Here is a 14521-nt window from a genome sequence, read left to right as displayed (position 1 = left end):
AAGTTTGCTTCCTCTCATCCCAGTACCACGCAGGGGTCTCCTTTTGTTACTCTTGATAGCAAAATCGATTGCATTTCAATGGCAGCATTGCCATAACGTTCCCTTAAGAGTTTTCAGATTCTCCCAGAACCAATATCATTCTAAAACTGTATTATTTTTACATTCTTCTGGGCAGTTCATTTCCTGATAGTGGGAGGTTTGAATTCGTTATGCAGGTATTACAGCTTCCTGCTGCTCATCCTTCTTTGGGCGACTGTGTAGCAACAAACTCAGTCATGTAAGTTGTCTTAAATGTTATCCAGGGTTCATAAATCCTAAATCGGTTTCAGTGGGCTTCCTGTAGCTGCTGGGATTGCAGCCTTTGTCCACAGGGACTGATTATTTCATATAATGTCTCTGAATCTCTGCTAAAGAGCAAAAAAGCACTCTGGGCTGCAGCAGTAAGGATGCTAGGGGAGAGGAGAGCTTTCACCACTAGGTGGTACTTGTTACTCTCATTTTTGCCAGCTTTGCTCTCTTCTGGGGAAAGGAAACTGAGAATGTCAGCTTAACTCCTATCATTTGTCTGTCTCTCCAGGAAATCTGCACAAGAGAGTGGAAAGTCCTGTCAAAGCAGCATTCAGAGTCCGTCAGAGCGGTCTGAAAGCAATGAAGCAAAAGACAGGGTAGAAGAGAAACCCTCTGGAAACATCAAAGCCAAACCCAAAAAGTAAATAAGATTTTTGTGATGTGTTTTTGTGGATTGATAGTTGTGTTTCTTGATGCTGCTGCGATATCTGAAATACAGGTGTTAATCAGGAGCTTAGAACAGCTCAGTTTGATTGGAGATATACAGCACAGGGTTTTAGAATTGCTTGTTAAGTCTTCTTTCCTCACACTAATTTGGGAGCTTTCTTTCCCACAGCAAACTCAGTTCTGAGTTGCAGGTATGAATTTAATACCACAGTTCTTAATTTAGAGAGGAGAAGCCAGGGACAAAGAAATTCTGTCGCCGATTGTAAGAGGGAGAATGTTCTGGTTCCTAAATACCCCATTGGTTGATCTGTATAGAGGAGCAGTTGCCCCAGTTTGTGTCATCATTTGAGATGTTTTGTAATTGATGTTTCAGGCTTGGATGCTCACATGCCTACATAAAGTTGCAGCTGGTGAAACAGGAAAACGACGGGAAAGGTTGGTTGGTTTTTATTTATTTGTGTGTGTGCATGTGCAAAATACCAGACCTGTGAGGATCATTTATAACTTAACAGATTTTTTGTTGCTGTTGATTCCACAATCAAGAGAATGCATGCTTGGAGATGATGATGGTGGTTGTCCTTCTTCCTTTGAAATGAGGAAGAAGGGTAAAATTGCCTAGAAGTGTAAGGTTTAATACCTTGTGAAGTTTTGTATTTATTAATTGAGAAGACAAGGTTTCACCATCTCCTGTAGCATTGCTTGTTCTCCTGAAGTGGCAAGGGGAGGCTGTTACCCCTTCCACGACCATTCTGCAGACACAACCCAAACCTATCAGGTGGTTGCTGAGTTCCATCAACTTCTTTCTGTAGGTATCCAGAAAAACAGTTAGAATCGTTTGGGGTGACTTTTGGAAGGTTCTCTTCAGGATGAAAAAGAAAAAACCAAATGGAAAAATAATGTCTTTTTTATTCTGGTACTTGATAGGTTAAGTTTGAAGAGAAGCTTTCTGATATCACTTTAGCAAACCATATGCTTAACTTTCAGATTTACTATAAAAAGCCATTTCAGAGAACCAAGCTGACCAGGCTTTTAGGAGGATTTAACATGGTAATAGACTCCAATCAAAAATAGCTAAGCAGGCACAAACTGGGACAGGTGCCTGGCTTTTTTTTAATTCATTTTTACCTAGTGCTGACTTCTGCAGTTGGAGAAGTCTGCCAGCTCTGAGCTGCAGTTGCAGTTGGCAGGGAAAGCTGTCTGCTTTCCTGTCGCATTCACCTTAAGCAGAGTGATGAAAATCAGTGGAGAGAAATTCTGCAGTAATCCACTGACCTGTAATTTCATGATTGCACACAGCTTCCATCCCATTTGAAGAGCAATTCTTACTTAGGCTTTATATGTCTGTTTTTAACCCCTCACTCTGGTCTCATTATTAGCAATAGAGAACTATGTTTGATGGCATCCTACATTGCTTAGGGAGGTGGAGGTGAAGGTAAGATGACACAGCTGGAGACAGAAGAGTAACAGCTGTGTGCCAGGCCAGCCTCTGCCTCTACTGTGACCAAGCATAATGCTGGTTGTGAACCAGAGGAGTGTGTTCCATGTTATTTCCATCCTCTGCTTCACTTCCTGTTGTATAACTGGGCAAATCCCTGTAGGACCATGACTCTGCACTACTCAAGTGATCTCATCAGGGAGGGGTGATTTCTTCTCTCTCTCTCTCTTTTTTTTTTTTCCCCTCTTTGATTTTTAAAGCTTCCATCACTGGATGCACAAGGGAACTGATGTCTGGAGGTAACACGCAGCACTCCTGGCCTGGGAGTCTCCTGGGGAGGCAGTGAGCCCAGGCCATCAGCTGCACACATCTCACTCCTCGCAGGCTGCCAGCAGCTGGGGCAGTGCCATTAGTTTCCAGCCGAAGATGCTGTTCCCAGAACTCCTCCACCTTGTCAATGAAACGCTGCAAGCATCTTCTGTGTTAGCAGCGTGACATCATTTTCCTGGGAAGAAGCTAACAATATTATATCCAGCCTGGCAATCTTATCTTTTTTTTTTCTTTCTCTTTCTCAGGAGGGTGGGGGAGCATGCCCTGAGAACACACTGTGCCGTGCAGTAGCAGTGCCTTGCTATCTTGTGCCCTGCCTTGCTTTTCCCTCCAAACTGTGACCTTTCCTTCTCCTCCATAATTGCTCCTTCTTGAAAGCTTGCTCTGACTTGTCTCGTTTTCTTTACAGACCTCGATTTTAACCTCCAGCAGGCCCTCCACCAGTCCATCTTCATGCCTGCCCTGGACTCTAACCCCAGCCACCGCCTCCATCTCTGCTGGGAGCAGCACTGCAGGCTCTTGCCAGAGGTCTCGGGCCTCACAGCCAAACATGTGTCCAAGTGGACTGTGGAAGAGGTGAGTTTCCTGCTTCCTCTCTGCTCCTGGCTGCGGGGGGTCCCAGGGCCCCCCTTTTCTGGAGTGCTAATTGGAAAACACCTTTTTTTCTTCCGAGGTAGTGCTTTTTTGTTTGCTTTGCATATGCCATAGCTAACTCAGCTAAAAGTTATACCCAAGTCCCTTTATAAAGGAAGGATCTCTGTTAACCCTTTGGTGTCCATGCCTTACTTCTGTGAACGCAACTCTCTTTGTTTATTTTCCCCTTTATCTTTCAGTCCTCAGCCCTGAAGCACCATTCTTACATCAGACTTTGTTTCTCTCTGATCTCCCCCCCCTTCTCCTGTGACTTTGCTGCTGATTCACTTTTATATTGCAGATAATCCCAAACTGCACTGCATGCCTGCTCCTCCCGCATCTCCCTGCCTGTTTCCCTGGAACAAACTGCCCACAGCCTGACCTGATTTCTGGCAGAGGCAGCTGTGTGGCTGGGGATAAGACTGCAGTCCCAGCTCTTGAGATGTCTCCTGTAATTAGGTGGCATGTGAAAAAGCTGCTGTCTTTTGCGTGCTGAGTAGTTGTTGTTTTTTTTTTTCACTTGGTGCCTTGGGCGTAAATAATATTTGCATCTCCACTTGGGAAGTGATGACAATTCGGATCCTGGCACTTAATCACAGGCCATTTAATTCAAGAGAAGTGTGCTGTAATGTTGTGCTGACAAGATAGGAGATAATCTGCAAAGCAGGAGAAAGGTGCTGTTCTTCATGATACATAGAGGATTTTCAGAGGCTTTCAGAAAGTGCATCTTCCCTGAGTGCCTCTTTGTCAGGGAAACCAATCCTGACTTTGCTCTTGGTGCTGGAGGACTACTTGGAGTGTGGTGGGACTGATCCCAGGGACAGGAACCACAGCAAAAGGGAAGGGGATTGAATAATTAGTAGGGCTGTTTTTAAAAATGGTCCTTTTAATATTCCTTTCTTCCCTTTGTGTTTTAATGAAAATGAGCTTAAATTAAATTGCTTAGCAAGGAGAAAAAAATCCGAGAGATTTTCTATTTGTATCCTTCTTTAGAAAAAACTCCCATTGTTGTGTTGTTTTTTTTTCCCAAAAAGGTCTTTTAATAAATCAATAAAGACAGAAGCAGCTAATCCTCTGGCATGAAAACAATCAGAATCTCTTTCTTTTGGACAAAACATGGAGGTTGGTTCATGGAAGAACAGAGTCAGGATACAAGCCAATAAAATGTGTCCTTTACAGTTGACCTTTACAGCAACTGCTGGGTAAATTTAGCTAGGATATTAGTTTGATAACAGATTAATATAAGTAGCAACCACAGTGCACTCTGGATGTGGTGATTCAAAACCCAGAATACAGTGAGCTGCCTTGAACAACGAATGGAGTGTTGGCAACCAGTGGGAGTGTGAATGGAGTGTTTAAAAAGATCAGCTGCAGCACCACAGTGGACTGGCTGAAGTCATGATGGATTCTGTCTTGCATTTCAGTAAAGTGGATTGGTTTCAACAAATTGTGCTCTTTGTAGATTCCCATGGGAATCAATTTAGCTTCTGTCTGAGCGCTTGGAGGATCACTTTGTGCAGGGCAGTGTAGCCACAAGCTCTGGAAGATGAATGCACTGGGACTTCATGAGTTCTAGTGAGTCCAAAGTAGGTTGGATCTGTCAGTATTTGGGCTCCTAAATCTTCCTACAGGGCAAACATTTGCCTATGGGTTGTACTTTGAACTGTGTTGCCCAGTGGAGCCCATTCTGTTGATCTGAAACAAGAGCAATGGGAGTGTTGTACTCTCCTTCAATTTGAGGCTGAATAACTGCTTTTATAAAACCCACATTAAGGAAAAAATCTTGCTTTAATTCTTTGTTGGGTTGGGAGCAGCTTAAGGAGCAGCAACAGCAGCAATATTTGGAGGCCCTCAAGCTAAGAAACTCTTGGTAACACTGAGCAGTCAACAGGAGTAGTTACTGTAATGCAGCTTTGTTAGTTATTGAAAGCTTCCTATCTTTTTTCAAAGCACAGCAAGCAAAGGATCATGGAAGAACTTTAATAATGTGCCAGAGCTGAATTGTTCATTAGTTAATCCTGAGTCAGAGGGTGTTACTTTGTAGGGGGACTGTACCTGTGCTAATGGCTTGTGGGTTACTGCATAGCATCAGGGCTGCTATAGCTTGATACCACATGGGTGCTGGTGAGAGACTCCCAGCTTTTCCAGAAGGATACACTAATACTGTGCCCATTTCAATACATGTCATGAATCTAGGATTATCTTAGCACCTCTCTTGCATGGAGCTGTTAAAGGTGCTCTCAGAATTACACAGAGCAGTTTCTCTTCCCTCAACTAATGTGCAGTAAGGCACTGCCACCAGAGGGATTTGTGAGATTATCAGAGGAGACTTTTACTAGCAGAAACAAAAGGGAACTGTTGACCTCCTCGAAGGAAAGGCCCTGATCTGTCCCATCTCCCACCATCCCCATATCTCACCTTTCCCTGGGGGAAATGTTTCCCTGCCATCACTGTGAAGCTGCTTAAAGGTCCAGACAAGTTTGTCCAACTCGTCACACTGCTTTGTTTTTGCTCACACCCTGAGATCCATCTCTCCTGCATGCTTATCTTGCATCCTCCTCCTCCTTTTGTTATCTCAGTTTCTGGCAAGCCCCAGGACTCTGTTTGTTTAAAAGACCATTGCTGTGGAGCAGGGAGCTGGCTGTGTACATGCAAGTGACTTCTGGTGGAGATCAAAGGCCATCACACCATCCATGACAGTGGCCAGCAGCAGATGTCCAGGGAAGGAGAGAAGAGCAAGGCAAGCTCAGAGCTTTCCCTGAGATCTCTGCCAGCCTGTGAGTGCCACAGGCCCTGAGGGACATTCACTGCCTTGCTCTCAAGGGTCCAACTGCCACTTAACATTCTGGAAGATAGCAGCCCTGCAGAAGTATTTCAGTTGTTTTTTTTTATCATAAGGAGATACAGGGAAAGTATTCTTTTGTTATTTGTTTGCAGTAGGAGATTGCACTTCTGCTTTGGAATCAGTGCATGATGGAGCTGTGGATTTTAGGGGTTCTTTTTAGGATGGAGCTTTCCTTCCTGGCATGGTGTAAACGTGAAACACAAGATGAGAGAAGCGTTCTGCTCTCAGATTGCATAACAGAAGCAGCAGGAGTCAGTGATGCTCACCAAAAAGCAGCTCTGCCAGGACAGAGCGCAGCTGGGGGCAAGCTGAGAGCTTGCTGCTGTGCTCAGAAGGACCCAGGTCAGCAATGGGATCAGCTGGAGACACAGTGATGTGATTTAGGGGGGAGCTTGACGATTGTGATTTAAAGGGAAGCTCATCTTTGACAGCGACCCCCTCTCCCCAAACTGTTTGTCTGTTTGTGTTTATGGAAGAAATGTCACATCTGTAATAACTCAAGTGAATATGCTTCATGAAACAGAGCTGTTCCTGCAAGGGAGCATCCAATTAGCATGAAACGTTTGATCTGATTATGCCTCAATATACAAATCTTCTGTGAACCAGTGAAGCTGCAGATGGAGAAGACAATATGTATTAAGTCATCCTTCACTGCATTCAGGATTGCTGCTTGCACTATGTAGTGTTATATAATATAATCCAAGGCTTGCTTGCATGTCTCAGAGGAGATTATTCCAAATGTTAACAGATTTCCTGCTTAGAAAGGTTTTCCCTAATATGAAATGTAAAATTAACTGGTTTAATCGTGTTGGTTCTGTGGATCCTCTGCATCCACCATGCATTAAATAAAACCACAACTTCTTTCTCTCCTTGCTTTTCTGCCTTCTGTGTGTTAATAAACCAGGAGTACTCATTTGGTTGATTTATATCATCTCTGAAAAGGATGTCACGATGGGAAATCGTCTAAATCCTTCTTTTTAGTTTTATTTTCTGACAAAACTGTAGAGGAAGGAAACTTGTGGAGGGTTGTAAAATAATATATGACTGTATACAGTTTTTAATGAGTGATGTTTTTAAGCAGTGGAGAAGCTGAACTCTTAGAGAAGTGGTCAAATAGCAATATGGGAAGTACAATTTGTGACCAGAATAAGCTTTACAGGCATGTTGTAGCAACACCCCATTGTTAATTCTTGTATATAACCTTAATTAGCAGGAGAGTTTTAAGTATTAAAGTTACAAAAATTCTTGCATACAGAAATAAGATGCTTGGTACTTGATCATCATTCTAATCATCCTTGTTTCTCTTCTTGTAAATCTGATTGTAGGTGGTAAACTTTATCCAGCGTTTACCTGGTTGCAAAGAACAAGCAGCTGTGTTCAGGGAGGAGGTAAGTCAGGTCTGCCCCAATCCTGTGCTGTGAGCTGGGTGGTTTTGTACCCCTGCTGCTCTGCAGTTACAGTGCTGACTGCACAGACATGCTCAGCTTTGTCATTAGCCTGTAGCATTTAGGAGACAGCTTCAGCTCTGAGCTGAATCCCAGTGTGGTTAATTGCATTCTGCTGCTTTAAATTTCCCCTCCCGTTCCAATCACTGAGCTTATGCTTAACATCCTGTCTTGGACTATTGTCTGGTGTTTTTGGCATCACTATAAAGATGTCCTGTTGGAATGGCACAGCACAGATCTCATCTGCTCCCTCTAACAAGAACATATGCCTGCTTCTCTTGGGCAGGCTGGCAGTCAGAGAGCTTCTTAGGAATCCCTGGCTTCTCCTGGGGACCACAGAGGGAGCAGGAGGGGCACCTGTCCTTGAACAAGCAATTGCTGGGGAGTCAGAGCATCTCCTGCTGCAGCACATCCTGTCACTGCCCTGTGCTGGGCTCTGTTCCCTGGCTATGGTGCATTCCCCATGGCTTCTCAAAAAATCCCAGCAGTGCAGGATGTGGCTGCCCTGTTCTTTTTCACTGATCCTGTGACGCTTAGACTCTGTTGAGAGCTTTGGCTTCCAGTTACGTCGCAGGGATGGTTTGGAGGTTCTTTATAAGCCCGTGATTAATTTGCACAGACGTGCCTCCTCTTCTGCTGCTCTGATTCTAAGAGCTTGAGGGAAGGGACTGGACCTTCCCTGCATTCTGCAAGGCACTTAGTGCACCCTGTGTGCTGAGGAGGAGCACTGCGTAGTGGAGTGGCTGCAGAGGACAGGTTTGTAATAGATGACTGCTCCCCAGAGCTGGCTTTCTTTCAGGATGAATCAGGCTGGAGTGCATTTTATGGGATTTACGTCCCTGTATTTTGCTTTCCCTTATTTTAAAACACACGCACAAAATAAAAAGCAAAATAAATTGATGTTTGTTCACAGTGTAGCAATGTGGTGGAATACCATTTAAATGAATGCAGTGGGAATGATGAAATTTCTTCCAGTAAAGCAGTCCTTCAGCATAGCTGGGTGTAAAAGATGCTTCCTGATTTCTAACAAAGATGAGTTCAGAGGTGAGGGCTTGGTGAGGTGTAAGTCTACTAATGGATCCAACCATTTACAATTTGTTTTCTTTCTTCTAGTAATAATTGAAATGGATCCTGAACACAGTGGCTGTTTTCTAGTTCAGAGAGCAGCACAGCCACGTTCTATTTTAATATCTTCTGCAGTCTCAAAGTGTGGTTCTGTGTGCCAAACAAGAGAGGCTTGGATTGTTTTTCAGGTTTGTGCTGGAACTAAACTGTCAGTGTAAATTTAAAACCCTTTTAGCAGTTTGGCTCTGGCCAAAATTCAGGTGTGAGCGACAGCACTGCTGGGCTTCACCAGGGTTGTCCATTACTGTAATCAGGCCTTTGAGTGCTCTCCGTTCAGGAGAAATAAATCCCTTGCAGACTCCTGTTGGCAGGAGGGAGGAGGATGAGTTCCTGCTTACGTTACAAATGAAGAGAACAAATTGTGCACAGAATTTGAAAAACCATCCAAATAAGATGGAACAAAAACCACAGGCAGTGATACTGCACTCATTTCTAGGACCAGCTCAGGGAAGGTCTGTTTAAAACAAACATCGTTGAGGCGATGCAGTGAAAGTGAAATAATGATAATATTGGACTCAAAAGCATTTTAAAGCATTAGATTGTTTTTTCAGCAGTTTTCTCCTTCTCTTGACTCTTTATTTAGTTTAAGCAGCAGTCCATTTATTTCAAGCTATTTTTACCATGGGCCTTGCAGCAGTGTTGACTCAAAGCAGCTTGCAGGTAGGATTCAATGAAATGTGGCTGGAAGCCTTGCTGTTCCCAGTGTGCAGACTGAGAAGTAAAAGAACTTTACTTGCTCTGCAGTCTCCGTGAGCTTAGAGAGGGGCAGCCCGAATTCCTGCCTCCCAGCTCTTTGCCTTATTGCTGTTTGTCCAAGGTTATTAAGTGTATCCTTTTCTACCAGTTGTTGACACTGAGAATTCCAGTTAGGAAAAGTGCAGGGACAGAAGGATTGTTGTTCTGGTTAGGCCCAGTGTCTGGCATTGTCCGCTGGGCTGGTGAGCATCAAGTGAGAGGAGGAGATGCTGTCAGTCTCTGTAAATGCACTTTAATGGAATAACTTAGACATGTACTGTTTGCCTGTGTCCATTAATCTTTGGCTGCTTCTCTGCAGCATTTGGGGTTTATATTAATTATATCCGTTGTCTCTGCGGATGCTTTTGTGAACCAAACTACATTTTTAACCTCTTCTTAAAATCATACTTTGTTACTCTCTGCTACCTAGAGCTCCACTTGTTTTCACGTGGTAATACAGTTTTAGATTGCTTGCTTTGAATCTGCTTGCATGTCTCCTTGCTGACGGATTAGGAGAGTATGTGTGTAAATCCAGGCAGATTCCATGGCTTTATTATGCCCTGTTTTATATAACACACCATCTCCTTTACCTTGTTCTGAACAAGCCCATTTAGTGCCATTGAAAGCTATTTCATAAAAGCCTCCTGCCACTCCTTTAAATGGAGGCCAAGTGTCTGTGGGCAGAGTGCTAGTTCTGAGAGCAGCCAGATGTTCACACCTGTCCAGTTCTTCTCATCTTGCAAAGTTTCTAGCAAAGCTGACCAAAGAAGCAGCAAAGCTTCACACTTCACCTTGAGCTGCTTAACAGGAGTCTGAGAAGCTGTGCAATGACAGTATGTAATGAGTGTGCTAGGAAATGGTGATGTGGTGCTTCTAATTGCTGTAGATGAGTGTAATGCATTAATTCTTGGATAGCTGCCTCCTGAAGGCTTGCATTTCCTGATCTAATTTTTTGCCACAGATTGGGACTAGGCTGTGGGATTTTTGACAGTTGTTGGCTTTTTATGGTAAGTATCCTTATAGTGAATAGAAAGTCAAGTGGACGAGCCTCATCCTCATTATTTCCCAGTGAGTTTTGTCCACATTCTGACTTTTCAGGCTTCAGGGGAAGGCCTGAGACCCCTGGGAAGGGCAGCGTGCTTGGGAATCGCAGGCTGGTGTGGGTGCCAACATCAGAGGGAAGATTAAGGTTTCCATCCTCAGGGCTGTGTCTGTATTTTCATTCCTCAGTACACTGTTTAACTGAACAGCCAGAAGTAAGAATCCTGCTTCTTTCTTCATTGTAATTTTTATCTCCTATTGTGTTTTTACACCTCTAGCAGATAGATGGTGAGGCCTTCCTGCTCCTGAACCAGAATGACTTGGTTAAAATACTCAATATCAAGCTGGGTCCTGCCCTGAAGGTTTACAATGCCATTCTCATGCTCAAGTCTGCAGAAGAAGAGTGAGAAGAGCCCTTCCCTCGAGCCCAGGAGGAACTGACAGGGAGCAGATCTTCACTGAGAGCATTACAGCATGCCCACGAGGCAGGCTGCGACTCAGATATATTTTAAGTAGAACTTATTAAAAAATATTTTTAGGACATAAAAATCCTGCCACAGTCTGGAATATGGGGCAGCTTCACTTCCAAGAAGAGGTTATTATATTTTGTAATTGAATTTGGTTTTGATATATCAATCTCTTTTTGAGATCTAGAAGAAACCTCCGGTTATAAGGGGAATCCAGGGTAACAGTGGTGGAGCTGCAATAGCAAGAGGACAGATATGAGTACAAAGTCTGCTGTGTCCCATGAGAGTGCCTGAAAGAGACTGAGTTATCACCAGCATGTTTAACAGATGTATGTATGAAAGCTCTGAAGAGGAGAGAGTAAGAAAATGGGTGAGCTTCAGAGCAGCTCCTCTGTATCCTTCAACGCTGTGATTCGGGAGCTGACCTTCCCACAACTGATTCTGAAGTTCCAGTTTCTCGTGCTGATCCTGGTTGTTCTAAACCCCTTGTTGGCTACTGGGCTGCTTCCACCACAACTGAATTGCACCATGGGCAAAGAGTTTCCATCAGTGGTGGCTCTGATAACAAGCAAACCGTTGTCATTTGTGCTGCCAGGCAGTTGGAGGAAGGCCCTGTTCGGATAGATTTTGGGTAGGCAAAGATCTCTCCTGCAGTTATCTCCCACAGCACCCAAATATTCTATCTCTTTTTTCTCCCATCAGTGCTTTTGGGCAACTGCTGTCTGGACTATGATCATCTTATGGCAAAATAACACAGTCAGGAGCACCTGGTAGTGTGATGAGTTTGTCCAAGCTGCCTTCACAGCCAACCAAATGCTAGGAATGGGAGCTGAAAACCCCACAGTGGACAGCGTATGCATACAGGTGCACGCAGAGTTCCTACAAACAATTTCCTTTTATTTTCAAACCTCTTCAAAACCTGTGAACACTTCAGTGCTTCGGCATATTCAGCCTCCAGGTGGACGTTGGTCCTCAGCATCTCTGGCAGTGAGGTGGGAAGAGCACATGGGCAGGTTTGCCTGGAGGGGGATCAGTCTGAACAGCCAGCAAAGCAAGCTGAGAACTGCTTCTCAAAAGAGATTTGCTGGTCTGTGTCAGGGAGAAAGCAAAGCTTGTGGCTCTGTTCCTACATGTGCAGGTGGCAACCCGTGCTTACATGGCAGAGGTGTATGCTGGTATTTCTGCTGTGCTGGAATTGAGTGTGCTTCTGTGAACATGTAGCAGATCCTGATCTCTCCATGTCCTTCCCAGTTCCTGAGAAGGTCCTCGTAACATTCTTAAGGTAGTAAGTTTCTTAAAAGTGTAAATAGAGCGGAATCCACACTGCTGAATGCGTTTGGTCCTGGATTCGTTGTAGATAGAGCAATTTATCTCCATACCTTCTATTTTCATATAAAACGTTAAGGATTTTTAGCCTTCCCCTGCGAAGACATGGGAGTGGTGGGGTATTTTGTAGCTGAAAGTATCAGCCATGCAACTGCAGGGGAGTCTTGTATTCTAATGCAGCGACAGGGATGAGACAACATCAGTTTATTTAACTGAATTTATGGTGTGATAACCAGGATCACCATTCCTTTGTCCCACTCTGTGCATCCCAGATCTCTGTGAAGCCTTGAGTGGCACATCCTGGGCTCTGACACAGCTCACCTTCCAGGCAAAGCAGAGCTGTTTTGTGACAGCTGGAGCAGAGGATTGTTAGCTGGCCTGTTCTGCTCCTGGCTAAATAACCTCAGCCCTTCTGTGCTCTGTTTTTCCTCCTCTGTAGCAGCCAGCCAGCTGGAATGTGTGCAGTTCTACCTTGTTCTTGTTTGCAGTCAGCATGTCCTGCTGAATCTTCTGTTTCACCTCTTTCCTTTGGGAAACTGCATTGAGGGACAGCAGATTGCTTCCAGCAATAAAACTAAATGTAATATTATTTCATCTCCTTTACTATATATAGACAGAGGATGAAGAGAATTGGTGAAGCAAGCAATGAGATTCTAGTCACTGAAATTACTCAAACAGAAGAGAGATCTTAAATCCTAGAGGCTTCCAAGCCAGCTGGATCAGGGCTGAAAATGTGTACTTGGAGTTTGTTCAGTGACAGCAGTAGTAGTGCTCTGAGCGAGGAGGAAGAAGGAAACCTTTTAGGGATAGAAGGAGGAGGAATGTGTGCTTCTTGTGCCTTTTTTTGTAATCCAGTAATTGTCTTTGCAGAGCAAGCAAGAATGTGCACTCATCTATTGCTGGGTCTCTTTCCAAATATAGCTAGATTCTCATAAAATCAGACAACTTCACACTGCTGCAGCGACAAAAAGATTCCCAGTGTCTTCATGGGCACACAGAAAATTCCTTAATTCTTCTAAGACTAAGAAAAACCAGAACAAGTCCTCTTTGAGCCCAGCTTTGCTCCTTGCCTTAGGAACTCAGTGCCTGCTGACGGCATCTCGCTTGCATCAGGGAGCTCTGCTTTCGTGTGCAGCCCAGCAGCTTGCTTCTGTAGCCAGGCTCTGCCTTTTCTCAGCCCTGATCACGCTCTGTGCCTAAGCAAAGGGTCTGCAGATGCCTCTGATTGCATAACGCCTTGTTGTCTAATTTGAAACACGCACTTTGAAGCAGAAAGCCAGAAGTTGTAGCTCTGTGTTGCGCGAAGCTGAAGCTGGTTAATGCCAACCTGGTTGAGGAGGCTCTCAGTCTGCAAAGCACAAAACCTGCTGCTGTCCCAGCTGAACCCAGCAATCACTTGGAAGTGCATTACTTGAAGCCACCCAGGGCTGTGACAGCTTCCCAAGGCCCAGCAGTGCCATCGAGAGCTCTGCTGTCTCAGTGGAAACGGATCTTATTTCCTGAGCGTGTTTCGGAGATCCAAGATGACCAAATGGTTCTCCTTTCTTCTGCTGTTAACTGCACTGTTAAAATCTTTTCTTGTGATCCCCTGTGTAATCCAGGAGGAGCAGATTTCAGCTCTGGGTAACGCATTAAAGTCGGACAGAAATGCTCAGCGCTGCTCATCACAAAGTTCTCCGACCAAAGGAAAGATTCTCAACCCAGGGGATAAGCGAGTTCAGCTGTGGAAGATTTCCTGCCTACTACTTTCATGCCCTGCGTGGGGATTTATGCCACAGAAAGCTTTAAAGTTTCTGACATTCTCTCTGTCATGTGCTAAGGGCTTATTTTTGAGATTCCTATTACGTGAACTGGAAATGTGCACAGGGAAGGGAGCGCACACCCGTCGTCTCCGTTCAGCCTCAGAAATGTTTGCCTGCATTAAAGCAAACAAATACTTGAGCTTTCTGCCACTAGCTGTGATGCTGCACTCCACCACTGCTTTCTCCTGGAAATGAGAATAAAATTAATATAAGTTCAGACCTGACTTGTTCTTCCTGAGCTCTGGGCTGGGTTCTGCTCCTGTCTCTTCTCCTCCTCCTCCTCCCAGAACGCAGAGGTTTCCATCTCTCATCTCTTTAACCAGGCAGAGCAAAGCACTGTGTCTGTGCTCTCCTTGATTTGCACACAGCCTTGGCCAGCATCACAGCTGAGGCTGTGCCTAATCCCCAAATTCCTTCCTGTCCTGTGCTGACAACATTTTAATCCCTCACGGTTTTCTGTTGCAAACCATCCCAGGACCGTGCTATCCTAAAGCTGCTCCCAACCCTGAGTGCTTAACTAAAATTAGCAAGTTGTTATCAGTGTGAATCAATGTTAAACCTTTGGGGGCTTTGTGCCTCTTCCACCTTCCTGCTGTCCCACA

General features: G+C 44.5%; 1 protein-coding gene across 3 annotated transcripts in view; it reads left to right on the top strand.

Annotated features, from left to right (window-relative positions):
- Positions 1-14136, top strand: part of LOC100550717 (lethal(3)malignant brain tumor-like protein 4) — a 45037-nt gene extending 30901 nt beyond the window's left edge. For all 3 annotated transcript variants that reach the window (XM_085208802.1, XM_085208801.1, XM_010723392.4), the window contains 5 exons: positions 578-709; positions 1109-1170; positions 2910-3076; positions 7304-7366; positions 10603-14136. In XM_085208802.1, the coding sequence (XP_085064928.1) occupies positions 578-709; positions 1109-1170; positions 2910-3076; positions 7304-7366; positions 10603-10731 (553 nt within the window). In that variant the 3' untranslated portion in view covers positions 10732-14136. The remainder of the gene's footprint in view (positions 1-577; positions 710-1108; positions 1171-2909; positions 3077-7303; positions 7367-10602) is intronic.
- Positions 14137-14521: the final 385 nt, after the last annotated feature.

The sequence above is a fragment of the Meleagris gallopavo genome, chromosome 25 (assembly GCF_905368555.1).
Source record: "Meleagris gallopavo chromosome 25, MGAL_WU_HG_1.1, whole genome shotgun sequence".
Taxonomy (NCBI): Eukaryota; Metazoa; Chordata; class Aves; order Galliformes; family Phasianidae; genus Meleagris; species Meleagris gallopavo.
Note: the sequence above shows the minus strand (reverse complement) of the source record. Positions and strands in the feature narration are given on the sequence as shown.